Source organism: Zingiber officinale, chromosome 1A (assembly GCF_018446385.1).
Source record: "Zingiber officinale cultivar Zhangliang chromosome 1A, Zo_v1.1, whole genome shotgun sequence".
NCBI classification, from domain to species: Eukaryota; Viridiplantae; Streptophyta; class Magnoliopsida; order Zingiberales; family Zingiberaceae; genus Zingiber; species Zingiber officinale.
In genome coordinates this window covers 66,636,110-66,661,985 of record NC_055987.1, presented here as the reverse complement: position 1 = coordinate 66,661,985, position 25,876 = coordinate 66,636,110, and the positions used below count along the sequence as shown (strand labels likewise).

The 25,876-nt window shown below is 34.0% G+C and overlaps 1 protein-coding gene across 3 annotated transcripts in view; it reads right to left on the bottom strand.

Moving 5' to 3' along the window:
- Positions 1-1,216: 1,216 nt before the first annotated feature.
- The window catches only part of LOC122025791 (serine/threonine-protein kinase BSK2-like), a 49,281-nt gene continuing 24,621 nt past the window's right edge, over positions 1,217-25,876 (bottom strand). The window contains exons 5-10 of one of the 3 annotated variants that reach the window (XM_042584672.1): positions 24,386-24,491; positions 11,739-11,824; positions 10,539-10,727; positions 10,234-10,392; positions 2,608-2,721; positions 1,217-1,763 (exon numbers count right to left, since the gene is read on the bottom strand). In XM_042584672.1, the coding sequence (XP_042440606.1) occupies positions 1,512-1,763; positions 2,608-2,721; positions 10,234-10,392; positions 10,539-10,727; positions 11,739-11,824; positions 24,386-24,491 (906 nt within the window). In that variant the 3' untranslated portion in view covers positions 1,217-1,511. Of the gene's footprint in view, positions 1,764-2,607; positions 2,722-4,061; positions 5,543-10,233; positions 10,393-10,538; positions 10,728-11,738; positions 11,825-24,385; positions 24,492-25,876 lie in introns of those variants that run through there. The other 2 variants (XM_042584680.1, XM_042584688.1) reach the window with 2 other exon arrangements.

Below are 25,876 nucleotides of genomic sequence, written 5' to 3'. Positions count from 1 at the left end.
GAGTTTAGTCCTCCAAAATTTCTCACACTATCAGGGTTCACTTCCCTAGGATTTTTCTCTTGCTCAAAATTTACTCCTCTAAAACTTCTCACCACCTAAGGATCACTCCCTAATTTTTTTTCTTTTCTTGGAGTTCACTCCTCCAACACTTATAATCACCTAAGGTTCACTTCCTTAGAATTTTACCTTTGCTTAAAGTTTACTCTTTCAAGACTTTTCACCAATTAAGATTCACTCCCTTAGGATTTTTCCTTACCTGGGTCAACCTTAACCTATCAAGACTTCTCACTTGCCAAGCATTTAGTAGTTATCCTTGACCTGCTTGGATTTTTCCTTTGCTAGTTATCAAGCCAATCTTAACCTAACTGGTATTTTCCTTTATTAGTCACCTGATCACCCTTGACCTGACAAAACTTTGACTGTCATGTAGCTGGTCAATATTAACCTACTTAGACTTCTCTTACCATCTTTGGTCAACCTTGATCATATCTCTTTAAATATATTGCTCAAACAAATATCAAAACACAAGTTTAATTATCTAAAGCTTCTTACTCTAATAAATGGAACTTAAGTGACTAATTAATTAAGCCAATCTAAGGTTTGGAATAGATTGACTAAGCTATATGACTTATTCTTGGTCAAATCTGCTTCAATTGTAGCTTTGACCTTATAATCTTCAATTGATTTCTTCATCTTTTTAGCCTTAACCCTTATAATGAGGCCTCTATTAATACATAATAGATCGAGAACATTTAGGGTGGGATGATCATTTTCTTCCATGGACTTAGCTTGATCCCATCGTTAGTTTGTTAAGTCACAACTTGCTCTCCATCTTTGTCTCCTTTAGAAGGTGAGAGATTGGAAACTCATTTATAGAAACGGATAGGCACTTTGAGGGCCACACAAGTCCCCACCCCACCACCACATGTTCACTCAATTGGGTTAGTTTGGCTTGCAAGTTAAATTTATCTACGCTGTTTGAAAATCAACTCATTTCTTATTGATTTAAACAAAAATAATAATAATCTAGTCTAGCATATCCTATTTGAGTGGTTCAACTTCAATTCTTTTTTTAATTAGTCTCGTACATGTTAATCATTTACAACTTCATTTACACAAGTGTTCGAACTACCGTTCATGTATGCAGACCACACGAGCTTCACAGATTAGCATAGTTGAGAAGTGAATTTTCCTGATAAATCACTCTATCTCGGTATCAATAACATTGAAATGCATATTGCATCTTTAACGAATAGAAACACAGATCCTGATACAAGTTAACATTTGGCGAGCTAGATAGACAGCAACGTTGCACATGTTACAAGGACAATAATTAATAACCTAAAGATACTAAATTCATGCTCAACAAATTATCAATACCTAATAACAGATTTCGTATGACAGTAGCTGGCTTCTGTTCTGACATTGATACCCAAGAGAATGCTTGATACTGGTAGAAGAAACATAAAATAGTTTGGATTTGAAGATGCTGAAACCCACACCAAAGCTTCCTAGCCACGCCAGCTGTTCTGCTTCTTTGCTTCAAAGGCAGCTCCATCGTTGAGCATGTCCTGCGCATCAGTTTCCATTCCAAGCTTTGAGAGAGCAAGTGCTTGCAAGTAGAAGGCTGTTGGCCATTCGGTCATGCACACCTGAGCTTGCATAGCATCACGTAGGGCCAGCTCTGGCTGTCCGTTCATCAAGTATGACAGGCTCCGCCTTGCAAAAACAGTCGCAGAAGGAACTGACATCATTGCCACCAACTGAATTATAGGGAAAAAAAAGGGAGGAAATGATATCATTTTCACTGTAGACATGGCAACACATCACATGGCTTGAGAAATGGCAAAGAAACCATTGATTAGAAACCATGCACAAAATAAATTTACCATGAAACTAGTACAAGCCTAGTTAACACTTAAATGCAAGGGAAAATTGAATTCGTTGGCAGGGTAAAGGCTAGTTAACACTTGAAACATGGAATGCCAATGGAACTAAGAATACAAACAGGTCTTTTATTTACCACTTTTTTTTATCAAAGCTTCTTGTAGCAGTACTGTAGTGATTGTCCTTTAAGGCATATTGTTATTACATGACTGCTAGAATGTAGAAGAGTTTAAAGATAAGAGTTGACCTTCCATACTTTACTTTTCCAACATTTACTAAAAGCTAGTTTTATTTATTCCCATTGTTGTGTTTTCAGCATATAATTAATGTATTGGCGAATAAATTAGTTGTTATTTTCTTCCCAAAAAAAAAATGTACTACAAGCAAATAGTGGCAGAAGCTTATAATTATAAACCCACTAAACTGAAATGAGTTAGGTTTGTGGAGAAGCAAATAGGTATGTTATTGAGCATAACATGATCTAAAGAGATAATACAAGTAGGAGAGCATATCAACTCTTCATATTATCAATTGTTTCAATAACCCCAATATAATAACAATACTTACTACGCTATATAAGACTAAGAGGTAAACTGAAGGTTATAAGAACCATTTTACGATCATAGTATACTATTGAAGAACATCCTTTAACCAAAAGGAGAAATAATGTCACAACGCACTTGAGGAAACAAATATACATAAGTTGATATCGACTCATACCTTGGAGTAGTATTCAATAGCACCCTTGAAGTCCTTGTCTCTGAATGCAATGTCACCAAATTTCTTCGTGTTCAGCATCTCTTGCACTTGTTGTGTCCATTCTTGGAAGGAAAGCTTTTACAACAAAGTTCACAAACATGGGTATTGATTTTTCCAATTTAAAATGGTCATACCAATGATGTTCGTTGAAAATATTATCCTGTTACAGAAAGTTCAAAAGTTTTCCATAGCATGTGCATGATATATCGCATGTCACTTGAAGGACCAATAGTAATAACTCCCTACAACAACAATCAAGCTTTATCTCACTAGATAAGGTCAACTATATAAATCCTTTTACACCATTGAGCTCGATCTCCAACTATATCATCATATATACTTAAATAAATTTTATCTTGTTTTATTGTTACTAACCAAGTCTTTTTTTATCTTTCTCTTCCTCGTTTGATATGCATGTTTGTCAAAATTTCACATTGCCTAACTGGAACATTTATTGATCGTCTAAGTACATGCTCGTACCATCTTAAACATATCTCTCTGAGTTTTCTCTATTGAGATGCAACTCCGACTTTCTCTCTAATGCTCTCATTTCTTATTCCGTTCATCCTTATTCTGTCCATCCTCGTATGTCCACACATCCACCTTAACATTCTTATCTCTGCAACTCGCATCTTCTGCTCATGTGCTCAAATCATAGTCCAACATTCAGCTCTATACAACATAGCAAGTGTAACTACGGTTTTGTAGAACTTTTCTTTAAGTTTTAGAGGTACTTTACGGTCATATAAAACACCCGACGCTCTCCTCTATTTCAACTATCCTACTTGTATTTTATGTAAGATATCTCTCTCAATCCCTCCATCGTTTTGTAAAAATGATCCTAAATATTTAAACCTCTAGATTTTAGACAACTCATCATATTTTGACAATTATTTCATTACGTCTAAGATTGCTAAACTTAAATTTCATATAGTCTTTATTCTACTAAGCCTAAAATCTTTCCATTCTAGGCACCTTCCATACCTCTATCGGAATATCATCTGGTCGAACAGCTTTTCCATTATGCATCCTATTTAAAATTTATTCTACTTCTGAAGTTTGAATTCTACGATAAAAATTTAAATTTCTATACTCATTTTGCCTACTTAAATTACCTAAGTTATGTTGGTCACCTAAACCTTCATTAAAAAGTTGATAAAAATACATTTTCCATCGCCCTTTTATTTCTCCATCATTTACTAGTGCCCTATTATATTCATCTTTAATATATTTTATTTGGAAAAAATCTCTTGTCTTCCTTTCTCTCACTTTAGCTATTCTATAAATGTCTCTTTCCTCTTCTTTTGTATCTAATTTTTGATATAATCGTTCAAAATTTTCATTCTTTGCTTCATTCACTACTTTCTCGATTATTGTATTTTTTTTAAGTTTTCGTCGTTCTTACAAATATATAATTTCTTATAATTTGTTCATTTTTCCTTCACTTTTTCTTGTACTTTTTTACAAATATGTCCCTTTTGACTCACCGAGTACTCTTAGCTACTATTTTCAACTTTGATATCATCTTATCCCATGTCATGTTAGAGTCATCATATATTTCACCTAATACTTGTACTCCTACCTTCTCCTTACATATATTTTCTTTCACATCTTTTAACTTCAACCACTTAATTCTAGGAGTCGTATATATTTTCTTTCTATTAATACTATACTTGAGACGTATATCCAATATTTCTAACCTATATTAGGTAGTTAAACTTTTTCCAAGTATGACCTTGCAATCTTTATAAATCTTTTTTCCTAGTCATAAGAAAGTCAATTTATATTTATTATTCTCACTTTTGAACGTGACTAAGTGTTCTTCTCTTTTCTTAAAAAACGTATTAGCTAATATAAGGTCATATGCTATCGCAAAATCTAATATAATTTTCCCTTCTTCATTTATCGTTCCAAATCCATAACCCCAATATATCCTCTCATATTCATCATTTTTCACTCCAAAATATCCATTTAGATCAACTCTTATTAAAATCATTTCATTTAACGGAATATTTTGTAATACTTCATCTAAATTGTCCCAAAACCTTGATTTAGTAGTTTTATCTAATCCTACTTGCGGTGTATATATGTTAATTATGTTCATAGTTTCTTTCGTCACTATTATCTCAAGGGACATAATTCTTTGCCCTTTTCTAGCTACTCCTAAAACTTCATTTTTTAATGAACTATCTACAACAATACCTACTCCATTTCTTGATTTACTTTTTCCTGTGTACCATAACTTAAAACCTGAGTTCTATATCATCTTTACCTTCTCACCTACCCATTTTGTCTCTTATACGCACAAAATACTAAATCTTCTCTTAATCATCGTATCTACTATCTTCATTGATTTACTTATGAAAGTTCCTATATTCCATGTGAAAGTTCCTATCTTCATTGATTTACTATCTTAGACAATTAATTTTCCTATCATATTTATTCTTATTCAATCTATGGTGTGAGAACTCTTACCTATTTAACACCATCGTGAAGATGTAGCGGTCCTTGTCGGATCCTACAATGCAAACTCTTACATATTTAGCACTACACCTGAGTTCCAGAGATATAGCGGTCCTTATCGAGACGTTACAGTCGGACTCTGTAACGCGTTCCTTCTAGGGAACAACCCAGTATTAGTACAATATTTTAATAGATCCATTCATTAAACATTTGTCATAGTTTTAATGTTGGCTAGCAAACTAACACAACGCTCCTTTATCCGGGCTTGAGACCGGACATGATTGGTTCTCATGGGCAAAGTTATATAATAACCCACTACCATTATTTAAATTTTAAAACACCTTCATAATAATGTTCATCGAAAAAAATATGATCATACCTAGTCTTTGCTTTCATGGCCTTATTCTTTCAACCTATACTAAAGGGGCAGCACCTTGTCAAGAAGAGAGAAAACAATCTTTAAAAAGAGCAGAAAATATAAACTGAGAGAACAAAGCATTAATATTTTTCCTTTCCACAAGTTAGAATTCACACATAAACAAAATATTGTATTTAGTGAAGCATCAGCACCCCTAGTCCTAACTACACAATGACGAAGCAACAAAATTACAAACTACTTTCTAAAAATTATTGAGTCAAAACTAATCTTCAGTACAGTTCATTGCTTAGTCAAAGTAATCAGTGTATACCTAGGATAGTTTTAATATGATCAATCGAGTTGGGTTAAACTCTGTGTATGATACCTTGTGTCTGAGTGTGCATGCACTTAAGAACACAAGAAGTCAAATGGAAGACGCAACAAGTGAGAAAATGACACAGAAAGCGAGTCGACGGGCTCACTATATCCGAGGGATGAGGAGCTGTGAAAAAATACACCAGTGAACGAGCAGAACGTGTGCAGCGTATCCTAGGGAAAGAAGTCTGCTCGAGAAGTTCGAAGTTGGGTTCGAGTGAGCTCAACTCCAAACAATCGAAGCATCACTCAAGCAAACGCGAAGAAAAGAATGGTCAATGCTGCAATTGACCATTCGATGAACAATGTTAGAGGCGCCTCCAATGGCTTTGGAGGCGCCTCAAGCATCGACAGCATCTCTGTCGAAAGAGGAACTGAAGGCGCCTCAGATAAACAGTGCCTGAGGCGCCTCCAACTGATCGGAGGCGCCTCGAATGAACAGAAATTGTAGAGTTACCGTTTACTGAGGATAATGTTTTATCCTCTTGGAGACGCCTCCAACTGATTGGAGGCACCTCGACTGAACAGCAACCGCAAAATTAGCTTTTGCCGAGGATAATATTTTATCCACTTAGAGGTACCTTGGATGTCTTTAGAAGCACCTCCAATCCACGTCAGCATAACGATAAATTTTCCCAGAATGTTATAAATAGCACTTGGAACTAGAAGTTCAATAACAATCTATGTAACAACTTTCTTAATCCTTTGTGAGCTTTCAAAGTCTGTAAAAGGTTACTCCGCTTTCACAAAGAAGATTATTTTAGTGGAGCTTTTTTAACTGCCTTAGATTAACAACTAACTAGATTGTAACCAAATAAATCTTTAGCCTTCTTACTCTTATTGTTTATGTTATTGTTTTTATGTTAATTATATCTATTATCTAATTTTGTGGCCTTGCTAAGGTCAATAGCAAAAGAATTGTTCTAACTTTAATTGTCAGGTTATTCACCCCCCTCTAGCCAGTCATCAATGGTCCATCGTCCAATAATTAGTATCAGAGTCAAATTGCTCTAGAAAAATTAACCGTCAGCTAAAGCAAGAAGACGATAGTCGGATCGAGCATTCACCCATAAAGTTTGAGGGAGAGTTTGCAGTATGGAAGCGCAAATGGAAATATATTTTAAAACTGACTCCGAAATTATTTTAACAATAAAGTACGATTTTGTAGTACCCAAAAATCAACACGGAGAAGAAAAGGAAGAACATCTATGGAACAAGGAGCAGAAGGACTTCGTAGCCAACGACAAAGCAGGATTTCATCTGATAAGCATACTACCGCCTCAAGAAGTCAACCAAATCGACGCCTACAAATCTACCAAAGAATTTTGGGAGAAATTCCTAAAGTTACACGAAGGAACCTTGGGGCAAAACTCGGAAGACGGGGATCTGCTCCAAACCCAACTTAGTAACCTCCAAATGGAAAAGGAAGAAATAGTATCTTATCTACACACAAGGATAAAGAAGCTGATCACCGAACTCACGAACCTCGGAAAAACGATAACGAATTAGGATTCACAAAGGTATGCATAAATGTGTTGCCGAGAACATCGGAATGAACGTTCATAGTAAACTCCTATTACATCTCCAAGGATCTCGAAGTAAGTAACTTAGAAAATTTATTCTCTACTTTTGAATTACATGAGTTTCGATGTGCAAGACAAAAAAAAAAGAGCCCAATCAGGGTTTAGCACTACAAGCCAATAAGATCGAGCCGAATTCTGAATCATCACTCGACAAAAATGAAAAAGTATATATGGTAAGGATTTTAAAAATTCTTTAAGTCTAATAATTTTGATAAGAAACAGGCCAACAAGATTCTCGTGGGAAAGAGTAAAATCAGATGCTACAGCTGCCGAGAAGGACACATTAAGGATAACTTCCGAAACTGAAAAGAAAGGAGAGAGAAAAGTACAAAGGGCAAAGACGATCGAAGCACAAAAGCATAAAAGCTACGTGAGGCGAGTCGTCATCAGAGTCCGAGAACAAGGCATAGTCATCAAGAAGAAGAAGACGAGGAAAGCTCGTCCAATATGAGCATCGAGAGCAATGATGAAGGGGTAGCATCGAACTACGAGTAGCCCAAAAAATTCTCTCATAAGCAGAAGGTGATGGTCTTGAATGGCAGCACTTGACTTAAACCAGTGATTAGCCATCATCCTTGTTGGAAGACTGTTCCTATTCCTGAATGTGTAGCACCCCATTCAATAATAGGACCGATGCTTGCGATAAGGAGAGCTTTAGAGGATAGGAATGCCTCATTAGTTTCTACTGTCCATATGCAGCAACAGTCATTGTAATGACGTACAAGGCCCAAGACTCGACAGTGCTGCAGGATTAGACAGTTGCAAATAGTGCATATGGTATTGATCTTACATTCGTCTGCTGGAACGACACTAGATAAAATGGTGTGCTCTAGAAAAACAATTTCTGTTTGGGCAAAGGTGCAGTTACTTTGTTTAAGGAATTAGTTATGTTGTAGGAAGTTGAAGATTTCACAGAGATGCGAATAAATGTTTTGTGAAGGACCGACTGTAAATTAATGTATATTCAAAAAAGCAAAAAATTTCATAGAATTGGCCTAGAAACCTCATTCACCAATGACAACAATGTCAATGGCGCATTTGTAAGCCCTAATTGCATTGCTAGGAACTCAAAATGCCCATGATTGTTTTGGAAACCATCTTGATGGTAGTTAGAGTGGAGGTATACCTTGGTGAAGCATTGTGCTCACCATACAGAAAAGATGGTAAAACTGGGATGGAAATTTATGGCAACATTAAGACCTTAGTAATTAACATAGAACCACCATTCCATCTTCCAGATTGATGCCCTTTAATCTCCACCTATAAAAAAAGGATAGTCACGACTCAAACAGATGCCAATTTCTAGCTCCCTCATTAGAGAAATCACTCACAGAAGAAGTTTCAAAAATCCTCTAGTAACTTTGCATCAACCCCTCTTATGCAACTCAGATAGTTATTCCATCTTCCTATTCTGAGCCATCTATCCAAAGCGTATGTGACATTGTTCCTCAAACTGAGACCTCAAGAGTTCACGATGATCTGGAGCAAGTTTCAGGAACCAAAATTGAGCATTGTCAATTAGGTTGAATGACTCAGAGCCCACTTTCCCATATTTGAATGTTCGTTCATCACAGACTTAGTGTTCACATTCGTTGATCCATCAGATGGGATCCTCCATGCCTCTGTAACCTGGAAACTAAAACCTGAAGGATGTAACAATTGTTCCCATATGGAAAACAGCATTGGCATCCAAATCTTCAATATATGGTCTTCCCCAAGTGATAGATCTGCTCCCCTCACATAGTATCCCTCTTCTGCTACAAGATGCTTCAACATTCTTGGTCAGTGACTCCAACAGAAGGGATAAATCGAGAGAGAACACAATCACCAAATAGAGAACGAAGATATGAGTTTAGAGAACAAAGAGACGTCCACATATAGGCAGAACTCATACACAGATGTGTGCACATAATTAACACAAATATAACTACCTAGCCAATAAGAAAACAACAAAATTATCCATTGCTTCCTAAAAATTTGATGAGTTACAACTAATCTAAAATTGATTACATTGGTTGGTCAAAGCTAGCTTTAAACATCCTTAAATTGCACAGAAAGCCAATATAAACGCTCTGTTAAAGCTAATCTGAAACTTCCTTAAGGTTGCTATTACTTCAGACGAGAGAAGGAAGAGAGAAAAAAAGGGAAGGAAAGGAGAGAAGAGACAGCAGGAGAGGAACTCATAAGATGACTTGGTAATGAGAAGGAAAAGAGATAAGACGGCTTAAAGCTACCAAATTATCCTGTTATCAATCCATCGCCTTCTCTATCAAATCCATCCTCTTCCTAGATCCATTACAGCAGTGATACTTGTCATCTTGCAAATCCAGAGGTCATATTTGATGTGGCCACGATATTAGATCATAGAGGCAAAGGACATCTGGTCTTTTTCCCATCAGGCAGCTCTTTCCTCCCCTTTTGCCTGTATTTGGGAAAAAGTAAAATTGGCCCGATTTTCCACAGAATCAACCGTCAACTCTCTCCCATAAATAATTCATCTAAGTAATCCTCAGAAAGACACATCTGATTCTCTCCCTTTCCTTGGAATCAGAATCCCTAAGTAAAGTTACTGATAATTGATGGTTATCATTCCCCCATCATGTTTGGAATCCCTCCTCCCTTCTACTTCATCATATCCTGCTGCCTAGCCACTTTCCTTTTGTAAACCTTCAGTGCTACATCGGCAACGGTTGCCACATAAGTGGTTCCTGACTTAATTGGTAAAATTACCATTCACCACACACTCCAAAACATTGATTGTCAAAAGTAGCATCATTATTGCATAATTGCATTATTCATGGAACTCACCTCATTTTCTGCACCTTCTTCATCTTTGTAACCTGTCTTGAGCAATATATCATGAACAGAAGTTAAATCCATCTTTACACAAGCCTTTCCAAGTGGTGATAGCATTGTTGGCAACACCTGTTCTGTCTTGGTTATGCCCATCAGAGAATGTGATGGAATCTGTGTTAGAAGGAATCTGTATTAGAAATAATTGCGTGATACATTAGAAATAATTTGGGAGTATCTCCCCAAAAATGTGAAAAAATTATAAATAAATGAAAATTCTAATCTTTAATAAACAACAGTTCACTTGCTAAAACTCTTACCTCTTTCTGAGTTTGAAGTGGTGATACAGCAGAAAGAAGAAACTTAGAATTAGGCCGATCTCTAGCCTCAAACTGTAGACATTTCGAAGCTAGTTCCACTAGCTTTGTAGCATCCTCGTTAGCATATTGCCCCTCCAGCGATGAATCCATTATCATCAACATACTCTTTCCTCTTATCAGATCTAATGCCTGGCAAGATTCAACAAAAATTCAGTTTGACCACAGTCACATGGCATTAGAACAGCAACCAATAAATTTACAGACAAGCAAGTATATCAGGAAAACTACTTGGGATCTATTTACGTACTGAAGCACTAACAAATAAGATAAAACAGAACATTATATAAAAAAAAGGCAGCCCGGTGCATGAAGCTCTCGTTATGCAAGGTCCCGAGGAAGGATCACGCAGCCTTACCCTGCTTTTTGCAAGAGGTTGTTTCCAGGATTCGAACCCGTGACTTTTTGGTCACAAAACAACAACTTTACGGTTATGCCAAGTCTCCCCTTCGAACGTTATAAAAAATAAAACATTATCATTTGGGAAAATTAGGTGAGGCATCAGTGACATATAAATCCAATAATGTAAAATGAAATGTGACTGAAGATTTAATGGTAAGTTATATAGACTAAAAATTTATTATAAAAAGGCAGTACAATGATAAAATCATCAGCTAAAGTAATTAGGGAGAAGCACACAAATTTTATTTTGCACAAAACACAAAAAAGTATAGATTTCTCGCTCTTAGTTCAGTTACTTAATATTTGCACCAAGGCAAGAAAGACAAACACTTGTCAAACATAAATATTTGCCAAAAACATTAGAATCATATCAACTTCTAAACAGCTTGCCAAAACAATGCATATTGAATGCATAAGTAGAATAAAGAAAAAGATTGACACTTCAGTTGACAGCTAATGAAACATTTTAACTCACACTGATATCAGAGATTTTCAACATGGCAACGTGGTTCACACCATATCTAAAATATCAGAGTAATCCAAACAGAAATCAATGAAAACTTAACAGTTTTTCGTATAAATATAATCATTATTTTTCTAGAAAATTTAAGTGCTTAAGCGTTTTCTTAAGCTGAATGCCTTTGTTGCTTAGTGACAAAATAAGAGATAAGATTATGAACTTCATTAGCTTGAGATTGACTGACAGAATGAGAATTGCCTACTCTGATAACCTGGACATACATGACTTGGGGGTATATGCTTCCCACTCAAAAGATCCAAAAGCACAGTGCCATAGCTATAGATTACACTCTCTGGGATTACCCTTCCTGCAAAAAGTATATGACAAGTCATATTCAACTGTACCAAACTAAATAAGAAAAAGTATGAACTAGACATCCATAACATGAAATTAATAATTGTTGGTTATTTTATAGCTCCCCTATAAAATTAGTCAGATATTGAAAGTTAATATCACTGGTTTTAGTGGTACAAAATTTAAATCAGTAAAACCTTGCTTGTTTAGTCCATGTCACTAGCAATCTGATGAATGGTCTACTCAATTTGACAATATAAAGATGCACATATATCAAATGTTATTTAATGTCTAACACCTTCAACTTCAATCAACATCAGTTTCATTTCATGCTGAAGTTTTGATGTCTTGTCAAAGCGAGATGTGTCATGGTCCCAATTAAGGTTTAAAAATTCGAATCATATCAAAACTTCAAGCTCTAACCAAAACGATACACCTTTTGTACCATATTATACCATGGTGGTATTGTTTGAGTGGTTATTAATTGCCCCCGCGAGTGTAGCCGAGTTGGCACTTGGGCAAGGCTTGCCACCAAAGATGCATGGTTCGATTCTCGATAGATGCAAATACTATTTTGGATTATCTCATGCCTCCTATCGAGGAAGGCCACCCTACTAAGACTGAATAAGTCCTCGTGATTTACCCACTTCCAGAGTGTGTGAAGTCATCCTTGAGGGCCTGCTAAGATGGCAGCTTCACCTTTCTACCACCAGAGTAGTTATTAATTAAATTATTAATACTAACAATCAATTTTATAATTAATTGATTATTTAATAATTAATTAAATTGTTAGGTTGCAAGCTCGAATAAAGGAGGGTTACATTAGATTGTCAGCCAGCGTCAAAACTATGGCAAATATTCAATAAATGGATCCATTAAACTATTGTATTAATCCTAGGTTGTTCCCCGGAAGGAATGCATTGCAGGGTCCGACTGTAACGTCTCGGTAAGGACCGCTACATCTCCAGAACTCGGGTGTAGTGCTAAATATGCAAGAATTCGCATTACAGAGTCCGACTGTAATGTTTCAACAAGGACCGCTACATCTCCATGAGAACTTGGATGTAGTGTTAAATAGGCAAAAGTTCTCACACCATAGGTTGGATAAGAACAAATATGATAGGAAAACTAATAATCTAAGATTTGGAACATGGAACATAGAAACTCTCACTGGTAAATCAATGGAGGTAGTAAATATGATGATTAGGAGAAGAATTAATATTTTGTGTGTACAAGAGACAAAATGGATAGACGAGAAGGCAAATATGATAGAGAACTCGGGTTTTAAGTTATGGTACACTAGAAAGAATAAAGCAAGAAATGGAGTGGGTATTATTGTAGATAGTTTGTTAAAGGATGAAGTTGTAGGAGTAGTTAGAAAAGGAGATAGAATCATAGCCCTTAAGATAATAGTGGCGAAAGAAACTATGAACATAATTAGAATATATGCACCACATGTAGGATTAGATGAAACTAACAAATCAAGGTTTTGGGAGAACTTAGATGAAATATTACAAAATATTCCACAAAATGAAATGATTTTAATAGGAGGTGATCTAAATGAGCATGTCGGAGTGAAAAATGAGGAATATGAAAGAGTACATGGGAGTTATGGGTTTGAAACGAGAAATGAGGAAGGAAAAACTATATTAGATTTTGTGATAGCATATGACCTTATATTAGCTAATACGTTTTTTAATAAAAGAGAATAACACTTAGTCACATTCAACAGTGAGAATAACAAGGGAGAGCTATTGGCTTCGACCTTAGAAGGAAGAACGAGGCCAAAGGGACGCCCTGCCGTTGCTCCTCGTCATCACCTGCGCCAACACCAAGCCCCCGAGCAAGGCACCTCTTAAACCCTTTTCTTTCTACACCTTGAATCTGTAAATGTAGTAGGTTTTCTTTCTATACCTTTAAATCTGTAAACGCACCAGGTTTTCAACTTTTCTTTCTATGCCTTTGAACATGTATACGCAGCAAATTTTCGAGGGGGATTGTGGATTTCAAGTAGTAGGTTTTGAGAGATATTTGGGTTATTTACAGCAGGTTTTCGAGGTGGATTTGAAGGCTAAGAGTAGCAGATTTATGAGGGTTGTTCGAGGTCGTGTGCAGCAGATTTCGAGGGGTGCTTGAGGGAAGTACATAGCAGATTTCTGGAAAAATGTTTGAGGTCGTGTGTAACAGATTTTGAGGGGTGTTTAAGGGTGGTATGTAGCAGATTTTTGGATGGTTGTTTGAGATCGTGGGCAGCATATTTCGAGGGGTGTTAGAGGGTAGTATGTAGTAGATTTTCGGATGGTTTTGACAAATAGTTGGCCACCTTTTTGTCCGAGGAAGATAGGAGTCGTGGCATTGCCATGAGTAATCGCAACACAATAAAATAAACGAGTACTGTAAATGATTGTTTAGCTTCATGTAGTTTACTGATATACATGTTTATTGAGCTTTATGTAAATTATGATATGCATGTTTATTGGGCTTCTTTGTAGATTAATGATATGCATGTTTATTGGGCTTTATGTAGATTAATGTTATATATGTTTATTAGACTTTTTGTAGATTAATGATGTGCATGTTTATTAAGCGTTGCGAAGTTTAATGATATGTATGTTTATTAGACTTTACGTAGTCTGGTAGGATATGCTAGAGTTATGATGCATGATTAGCCTAATGGAAAGGATATATATATATATATATATATATATATATATATATATATATATATATATATATATAATAATGAAGAGGATTAAAGGAAATTCTGCGAGGGCCAAGGCCCCAGAGGAACTCGAACATCAAATTTTCATATTTGGCCACGCCCCAGTGACGAGAGTTGCTGACGCTCCGCCACCTGGTACCATGATTAAACAGATTGATCAATCGAACAAAGGATAAAGAATGACTAATGCATCTCCACCTAAGAATGACATACGATAAATGCTAAAGGAAAATGCTCCATAATGTAACAATTGAAGGATACTCAAAATAATGTTGTGTGATAATCATAATTTAATGTTTTATGGAAAAATGCCTATATGTCTGCTTGCATGTTTGACAATAAATTCCAAGTAAAGGTAGATTTAATGATACATGCGACTGGTTAAGGAATTTTGCTGCTATGGTTTGGAGGTGCTGAGTTAAACTCACTAGGTTTGGTTTGTGGCGGGTGAAGAAACAGACGACACTGGAGGCTTGGACACTTGACGAGGCTGGGCTAGACAGTACACTCCTGAGGGCCTTCCGATTCCGTTTAAAAAGTAAATAAATATTTATAATTTAGAGAAAATAAAGTAGTACTCAATTTAGATCCCCAGAACATCCTGGTTTATTAATTACAAACAGTTTTCATATTTATTGGAAACAACTTAGGGTCGTTTCAACAAGTCCAAGCATGAGTTTTGAAAACTTATCTAACAAAGTAGGTAGGACAAACCAATATTATATCCTAAAAATTGCATTCATTACTCAAACATAAAAATATAAAATCTATGTTCAAGGGAGGGGAGGCGGCAAACTAATTGTCACCTCAATAACTTGACTTACCCACTTGGGCACTTAGGACTAGATAAATCAGAATTAGTTATAACTTATTAGATTAAAGTTTAGAACTAAGTTCTCTGGGTGAGACTAATTGGAAAGCTTTGTCTAAGGCACGTGGTTACTCTAATAATATCAAGTGACTCACTACAGCCTAGAAGCTTATTCAAGAAAGCTTACTTGGAGCACCCAAAGTTACGCTTAAATCAAGTACAAGTTAAAACAACTCCTGATATAAACTTAAAATCAATAATCAATTATTTTAAACCTAAATTAATTAATCAAAGCAAATAATTAATTCAAATTAATTTTAACTCAATAACAATATTTCAAAATATGCAATTAATGTTAACTTATTAAAGAAATTAAAGAATAATTAATTTCAACAATTTATACCAATTAGTTTAATTTAACCTTAAAGTAATCTTTCATCAAGCCTAATAATTTGAAATTAATTTAATTCTAACCTAAATAAAACTAACTAATTACTTAATTATCAACTTAACTTTATACTTTAAAAATATAATACTTAACTAAATCAAATCAAATAAATTACTTTTATTAAATCAATAATCAAATTCTTAATTAAATTAAAATAATTAACTATAAATCAATCCTTAACTCTAATTAATCTTAATTAATTAGAAACTTAATTGATCAATTAATTACTTTAATTAAATTAAATTTCCTAACTTAATCTAAAACCTAAATAAATTTAACTTTAAATGATAATCAACTTTTTATTGAAATCTAAATAATAATTAACTCAAATTATATCTAAATTAAGTTAATTCATTCGAAATTAATTATTAATCCTAAATTAATTAAACCTAAAGCTAATAATTAATAATCAATTATCTTAATTTATTTAATTAATTAACTTAATCAATTCAATATCGATAATTATTCTGAAACTAATCTAAAATTAATTTTAATCAATCTTAACCTAATCAATTTTAAAACCTAATTAATAAACCGAAATTAATTAATAATCTAAAACAATAACTTTAATTTAATCAAATCTAATTACTTAAAATAAAACCTAATTTATCAACTTAATTTTATAGTTTAAAAACTTAATCTTAAACTCAATTAATTAATCATTAATTATACAAATTAATCCATAATTAATTAATAAGATTAAATTTAATTAAAGTTTTACTTAAGTGATTAAATTCAAACTAATATAAAATTTTCAATTAAACAAATCATCTTACAAAGCCATAGGGTTCTCCTTGTTAGATCACTTAGAATATGCGAGGTAAAAGAAAAAGCAAATGGAAAATATTCTTTAGTTTGGGTGCAATTATAAATTTATTTCAAAACATTGATTTATTTGGGTGCAATTATGTAGATACTTTTCAAAAAATCAATATATTTTGAAAATGATTGTTGACCATTACTTAAGCTCATATATCCTCAAGTCAACCTATGAACTCCTAAGCCCCTACATACATAGGTATAACTTTCTTAACAAGAATTTCCACGGAAGTATCAAATTAAAGGAGAGCATTTCTTTTTGAAATTTTTAAACCTTTTTGTAAAATTTATTTTCAAATATTATCTATAGTTTGACTTAAAATTCAAAGGTTATTTATAACTTTTGAATCTATTTTTAAAAAATATTTTAGAAAATATCATTTTCAAAAATATTTTTGAAAACTTTTGTTTACTAAGGAAAATTTTTCAGAAAATTTATCATACTTTAGACAAATTAATTTAAAATTTAATTTTAAAATTAATTTTCACTTATTTTTTTTAATTCATAATCTGTAAAATTTATCTTGAAAAATATTTTCAATTGAAAAAATGTTTGAAAAATACTCTTAGTATTATTTTCAAAATTTAAACTTCTAAAAAACATATGACAACTCAGTCCTACACAAAACACATTCTACTCCAACTAGTGATTATTAATATTCTCACGAACTTAAGTCATTTGACTAACACAATCAGCAATACAATGTGAAACGAATACCATCTAGTAGCAAATCACTATATGATGAATTCATATGCCCCTAGAGCAATGGTGTGATGGTAAGCAATAGGATAGTATACCCATACAGCGAGGGTTCAATTTCCACGCTGGGCATTCTTGAACGTTCGCAATGCTCGAACTACTCATGTAGGGTATATGGGTGGCCCACCAGGACCCATATGTATTTTCCGATTTATCATGGTGACCAGTGAAAATTTTCGTGGAGCCAGACAAGTCACCTCCAAGATTAGTCGGTTCAACGAGTTAGATACCTGGATTAACAAAAAAAATTATATGGTGAATTCCTACATTATGGACTTAAAATTAGAAGTTGACTGAATATAGATTGTTATGTCATACTTGTGGTGATTTGAGGCATCGTGGTTGTCATGTTAAACAGTACATACATTGGGATCGTCCTGATTTAAAAGAGGCATTATAACTATCTAGGTGTAGTTCCATGGTGTATTATTGCCGTGAGCATCAATGGAAGAATTCATCATTCTTGGTAAGCAGAGAAAACATCATGTCTTTTTGCTTGTTTACAACTAGGGTAAAATTAAAAGGAATATTCCCAATTGGTTTAACAAGTCAAGAATGATAGGATAGAGAGAAACGAATTTGTTATTCACTACAAAATAAATTTTATTGGGCACTAAGTGATGAAAAGACCTCAAAATAATTTTAATGATGAAAAAAAAAATATTGTTCATTTTATCAAGGTCTTCACATCATAGTTCGTGGAATCAAGAGTATCGAGATCAAGCAGTCAGATCACCCAATTCAAAAATCATAATATCAGCCATTTCAAGTTGATAAAATTGTAGGATTAGAGTTTTAAAAATAATTTTAAAATAAAAAATTATGCTTTTAATTAGATAATCAAAGACAAAGTAAATAAACTTCTTCTAATCATCGATAATATGTATAAATTTAATATATATCAAATTTGAAAAATACTAAAACTATTATATAATATATCCTCAAATATTATAAAATCTAAATGTTCAATGATAGTTTTGTAAGATGCCTTCAGTATGGCATATTAATACTTATTGTATTTAATACAATGGTCATACTAATAGACATTATGTATTAATAAATTGTCTATTAAAAATATTTATAAATAGTTAGTAAATTTTGGATATTTTTGCATATTACCTTATAATTTCATTCCAGATTCTTTACTTTTCATTCTTATTATAACCAATTGTACATTACATTTATCTTTCATTGTTCTATATTAATGTCTTACAGTTAATAAACAGTACACTTCATCATCAGCTTTTTTCCCTGTACACATAAATATATTGTGCCAATATTTACTATATTTATGGCTCATAGGACACTAAGTGGCCACTTGTTGCCACACAACACATACACTCAAACAAGTTAGCATAAATATGTAATAACTTTCTTATTTAAAAGAGCCCATGCACATGATTCGTTTGTCTCCCTTCTTCTGGCAAAACATTCTCCATTTTTCACTCCCAATGACTTTCCTTTTCCTTCTAATCTCACCCTAGCATAATTCTGAGAGGCCTCCTACATGGCTGCCTAGGAGGATTAGATGGGGACTGCCTCACCTACTCAGTGGGTGATTCCCATTAGGCAGGCTATTCAGGCAGCCAACCTGGCACCCTAGGCGACCCAAGTGACCTGCCTAGGCAATTCAGGCAGGTTTACTTGATAAAATAAAAACCTCTAGCCATATTCTTATTCCATACTCCTCAATTCCTAGTCATTTCTTTTCACCTGACATAGAAAATGTATGATGACTCATTCGGCTACCCCTTTTTCATCTGATCTCTACGACCAACGGCCATTTGCAGTCATCTAGTCTTCTTTCTCTGCTATAGGTGTGTTCTCCATCATCAATTGTCTATTATTCTTACCCATTCTTATGTTTTCCATCATTTAATTTCATACTGATACCAAATGTTTTTTTGACCAATTTATTTGTTTTGTTCTTTTTACCATTGTTTTATTCAGGGCTCATATTCAAGGTAATGTTGCTGGTTGCTATTGTTGGCTGTCAAAAGGTAACCTCTGAAGTCAAGAAGGTTAGTTTCGAATACATGAAGCCAATAGAAAAGAAGAATGACATGACAAAGTTGTTTGAAGAAAAAGAGAGCACAGGTTAATACCTACGGGGGGCATCAATAGGAAAATCCAAAAAATAGATAGTAAAAAGCTAAAAACTAAAGGATCAATCACTCAATCACCATAGTGATCGAGGCAAAATAGCATAAAGAATAGATTTGTCAAGTAGAAAGGGAATCAACCAACATGTTGGATGATTTAATGAAATAAGCATTCGAGTTCATTTAGCACCTTGAAGTTTTTCAACACTATTGTACAGGCAATGGGTCTATAAATTTTTGGATAAGAAAAAATATCATATCATGGGTCAAGAGTACAGAAAATGGTGCTCTATAGTGGATACTTATATCTGAGACAAACATAGTACATCCCTAAAGACTTGAATATATGTATACTCACACTCCTGAATATCCGCTCAACATTCAATTGCTCATTTAAAGATACATTTATTTCTAGCACTCCATACATAGTATATTAATGAAGACAAAGTCCATTGTCGAGCCTTCATTGATACCCTATTCCCATGGTAACATCTCCCAAACACCCTTTAGAGACATGGACATCTCCTGTAACATATAAAATCAGTCTCTTACCCTCCTCCATAACGCAATGATAGGGGAACACCCAAAAAACAAATGATCCTACGTCTCCAACACCTGTCGACAAAATGTGCACTATCTATCCTCGAAGTACTCCTGCATGTCTTTATGCGAAGACGCCCCAAGGGCAGCATCCAACAAGTGGTGATGTAACTAGGATGCAAGTAAGTCTTCCACACCATTCGTGCTCATACCTTCTTTGGACTGGAATATCTAAAGAAGTCATATGCCCGAGCCACTCCGTCCTCCTGGTAGCCTCTACAGACTCCCCCTTGATTAAGATGTTACTGTTGATACGAGACCAAATTATTTCTAATGCGAGCTCACCGGCAAGACAAAGATAGGCAGTTTGGTCAATATAGTCCAGGCTATAAGTTCCAACTCCTTATTAGCTTGGTAAACCTTTGCTTAAGAAAGAAATGGCAAGGATGAAACATATTTGCCATCTCAAGGATGCTTTAAAGTGAATTGGTTGTACTATCATAACCCATTTATAGATAATAAAAGAGTAAAAGCACGGTTCAAAATTTCATTCCGTCGGACGAAACGGGCAAACTTACCGTTCCTCCAGCGCACCGAAACCGGCACCGAAATAGTGAAGATTTCGTCATGTCGTGCGTCAAACAAGAGTCACGCGCACTCTAGAAGGAATCACGTGCGCTCGTCATCGCACGACAACATGGGCAGCGTCGCCAGGCAGTTCCGGTGTCGCCGAAAGCGTCGTAGGGCGCCTGAACGGATGCTTTCGGCGCCGCCGAAAACATCGCCAGACACCTCCGATGCCGCCGAAGGCGTCGTTGGAGGGGTCCGCGGGGGGGTCGAAGGCATCGCACGCAAGTCGCGGGCGTCAAGCGTGGAAGTTACTGTACAAACCATTTAAATAAATCAAACAATTTTCACTCCCACTTAATTGTAATATTTTAAAGAGGCTTTCATAAACCCTAATTAAATTATCCCAATAAAATATAAAAAATAAATTTTAAATTTTAAAAAATTAATAAATTTTATTAAATAATATTCTGAAACTATTTTTACTATTTTAAATTCTAAAAAATTCTTAAAAATTTAAAAAAATCTAATAATTCAAATTTATATTCTTATATATATTTTTAAATTATTTTATATTATTTTACTGTTTTAATATTTAATTGATATTCTAATTTTTTTACTATTTTAAATATATATTATTTAAATTATTAATTTATTAATTAATTAGTTAATTTATATGATTATTATATATAAAATAGTATTTTATATTAATTTATATAATTATGATTATTTAATTTGGACATTGGAGAACTATAAAAGTTATTTAAGTAAAATATTACAAGAATCATTATTTCCATTTGATTCACGTCACTCCTTTTAGTAAGGTAACATATTATGATATTATGATGTATCAATTTTAATTCGAGTTATTTATACATCAATTGTTTTTTTAAAGAAAACTATATTTAATTATTTTTTATAACAATATTAAATAATTCAATAATGAAAAACTTATATAAAATCAATATATAACTTATCTTAAATTATATACAATAAATATATTTATCTAATAATTACTATATATAAATAAAAAAATATCAAAACTGTATCAGCACGGCACGATATAATACCGAAACCGTATCGCTCCGATCTGGGACTGAAACTTCGGCACTGGTCAAAATTTTAAATCTGGGACTGAAACTTCGGCACTGGTCAAAATTTTAAACCTTGGGTAAAAGCATTATGAACTTAATGCATAAATTGTGAATTAGGTATAAGTTTCTTTAAGTTCATTAATGCATTTGAGACCTCTCACACAACTGAATACATTGTTATTTATTGTTGATGACTGCTAAATAAAATTTCAAGGAAGAAAGTGTTTTGCAGATAGTGGCAAATAATGTTGCTACAAATTTAGTATGGAAGATCAATGAAAGAGGCATATCCCCAAATATTTTGGTCCTTGTAGCTTGTAGTGTTGATTTAATGCTTGAGGAACCTGGTAGAAGAAAAAAAAAAGATCAAGAATATAGTTGAAAAGGCAAGAACTCTCATTTTTATATAGAGTCTATATGCCTTTGAGAATGATTCATCACTCAGAAAAGGATTTTCTATGACTTGGAATCACAATAACTGCAACTTCTTTTCTTTCATTGCATAAATTTATGAATGTGTGAAAAAAGTTAAAGGTAATTTCATTCAGATAAGTGGATGAGTAAGTGCAATGCAAATAGACGGAAAAGTGTTAAATCCAAGAAATCAAAAACTATTGTGATGAGCACCAAATTTTGTTCTAGTGTATATTAAGCTTAGTGTTTTTGCTATGAGTAAAATTGTCTAATGGAGATACAAAATCAACAACTGAATTAGTGTACAAACTTATGTTGGTGCTGGGAGCACCACATCGAACCTATGTTTTGATGTATGACTAAATTTAAAGTTATGTTATTTGTGATCTGACAGTTTTATCAAGTTTATTATCTACACATAATATTTATTGACTTAGAAAAAATTTATAATAGAGTCCAAGAGAAATTATACGAAGAATTCTAAAAAAAGAGAGATGTTAGCATAGCATATATTGTACATGTATTTTACAATATATGCATCTAACAACCATAGTGAAGGCTTCAAACGGATTAACAGAAACATTTCCAATAAAGATAAGATTACATCAAGATCAGCTCTAAATCTTTATCTTTTGACACTAATCATGGACGAACTCACTAGACACATTCAAAACACAGTACCATGGTTGTTTACAGATGATATTATTTTGGTAGATGAAATACGTGAAACAATAAATGTTAAACTAGAATTTTGATAGGAGACACTAATAGTGAAAGGTTTTAGACGTAGCAGAGTAAAGATTGTATATATGAAATTTACGTTGAGCAATATTAGAGATAATGAGACATTATTAAAATAGGAGATAAGTTGAATGGAACTGAGGGCTTTAAGTATTTAGAATCATTTTTATAAAACAATGAAGGGATTGAGAGAGATATCTTACATAGAATACAAGATGGTTAAAATGAAGGAGAGCGTCTGGTATTTTATATGATCATTAAGTATCTCTAAAACTTAAGAGGAAGTTCTACAAAACAGCAATAAGTGGTGTTGACTGTTGGACTATAACTCAAGCACATAAACAAAAGATGAGAGTTGTAAAGATAAGGATATTAAGGTGGATGTGCGGACATATGAAGAGGGACAGAATAAAAAATGAAAGCATTAGAGAAAAAGTCAAAATTGCATCTACTGAGAGAAAACTCAGAGACGAATTTAAGATGGCACGGGCATATACTTAAGCAGCCAATAAATGCTCCAGTTAGGCAATGTAAAATTATGACAAATACGCACGTTAAACGAGGAAGATCAAAAAAGACTTGGTTAATAATAATAAAATAAGATAAAATTCATTTAAATAATAAATATAGATGATAATATAATAGGAGATAGAGCTCAATGGCATAAAAGGATATAAATAACCGACCCCACCTAGTAGGATAAGAATTGGTTGTTGTTGTACGTAAATTTTATGAGTATGAATTTTACAATTGTTGTGATTTTTGTTTCTTCGTTGTAATGTGATGTGTGATATCTTTTGTGGTGGTTATGTGTTTAGTAATTCCTTATCAATTATCACTTGTTCACTTATGATTGTAAACATATTTTCATTCCCACTATTAGATTGGCTTAAGAATTAATGGACCATGTTTTTTAGTTAGGAAAGTTGTGGATTGACTTGAGTCAAATGGATTTTTTTCATTTATTTAGGAAAGTCCCTTCAACATTGTGCATTTAGAGAAAAATGGCAAAAACCGCCTTATTTAAATATCACATTTTCTATATATGTGCAGAAATACATTTGTTCTTGATATATGTAAAAATATATTAGTTGCTAACTGTATAATATAATTACATATGTTATCAAATTTAATACATTACAGCACTGCATACAATTATATAAAAGATAGGAAGAATGCATAGAAACGGGCGGGAAAATAAACTTGCAAGCAAAGAGTCACCTGGCATATTTGGAGCAAAGAAAACAAATCACGGCTTTTAAAAAATAAGTATAATATAATTAATCATAAAGTATATGCTATGCAGTAAGATCTTTTTCCAGTACTACAATCTTAGTTTTGCAAAAATACAATATACCATTTGAGTTTCTATAGCTAAGATCTCTTTTGTTGATCTCTAGACGTTTATCCAACCCATCTCTGGTTCCATAGATTTATGGAATCAACAAAATGCAGATCCCACAAATATCAAATTAATTTTGGTGGTCTAGATACAAAAAGGGAAGTTCATAAGATCAATTGAATCTCAGCAAAACTAAGACAGAGACTAGAATTACCAGTTCGCAAGAATTCAGGAGGAGTGTAAGCTAGGTTAGTGCTATAACTTTTTCCATCTCGACTATTTTTCATGAGACCAAAGCTAGACAAGCGAGGATCTCCATCCTGACAAACAAAGAGAAAATTGACATAAACATTGAAGTGAATAGCATACAGAATAACAACAATACTACTTTCAAAGATATTACAATCTAGGACAAAATTTTAGATGCTGCTAAAGACAATATTTTCTTTCTATTTTTTTTAGTTGGCACCAAGTTTCCAAGCCTTTGGCTTGACAATATTTTCTTTCTAGGTAATATGCCTGATGCAGATTTGGAAATCAAATTTAAGTTGTTTGATATGATAATTTGGTATCATTCATTTTGGATGGTCAATTAATAAGATTATTGTATTTCCCAATTTACTGATTTGCATCCTAGTTTTTATAGGATCAAACCTATACAAGTGTCACAATGTCTCAATGTGAGATTCCCTCTAACTGTAGGTTTATGTTCCATGGTGTTATGTCAATTGGTATCAAAGCATTTCAATATTGCATCAATTGGTATCAAATTGTTTGTGTTGTGTCGATTAGTATTAGAGCCAAACTTTATTCAATTTGATAATTTGTTTCCTTCCTCTCCCGCCCACTAGTCCATATCCACCCAATGCCTACAACTCCTCAACTCTGTTATTCTCATTCACCAGAAGGTAGAAAACCAACACGCCACCTCCTGTGAACCACCAATGTGGTGACCCTTCTGATCGAGTGTTGCCACCTCTCCAGTAGTCCATGTTCTTCCCTTTGTGATGCTTGACGTCCACGACAGTATGTGAATGCCCCATCTTTGACTTCATGAGAGACGCTCCTTGCTGAATCCACATAAATTGAAATGAGATCTTGAACTCACCAAGAGAGTGAGTAGTGCCCATCGCCACCACTGACCTTATTCTCCTACCCAAGCACTGTCCACAGCAATGAAGCCACCATCGCCTCACCATGAGCAGAAATCTTCTTCCACCCATAGCCAACCTTCTTCTAGTGTAACTGATACTCCTGACACAAGCTATATCTCCTCTGTGTCAAGCAACTCCACAAGTCGTGTTCCCTTTCCCATTCATGAGAGAGATTAGCAGCTGCCTAGATCCCAACTCAGCGTCCAATCTGCTTAAAACCAGAAAAAATAAAATGCTCAAGTGGTGGGCTCCAGTACTTCTGGATTTGTGAAAAGCTAGCATAAAGATGGTCTTACAATGTGAAAGGGATTGAATACAAGGTTTAGGTCTAATCCAAAGCCCAAGGTAGATATTGAGCAAAGAACACTCAGGACCAAGAGACTGTGGAAGGTGAGGAAGATACTATAGGGCTTCATGTGGTGTGTTTCATCTTGTCCACATTCATGTCAAATGATACGTGGGAGTGCACTACAATCATCTATATTGATGTGAAGTTCAGAAACAAGCAAAATCGTAGTCACAATAAAAGCTCCATGAATGTAGTTTCCATG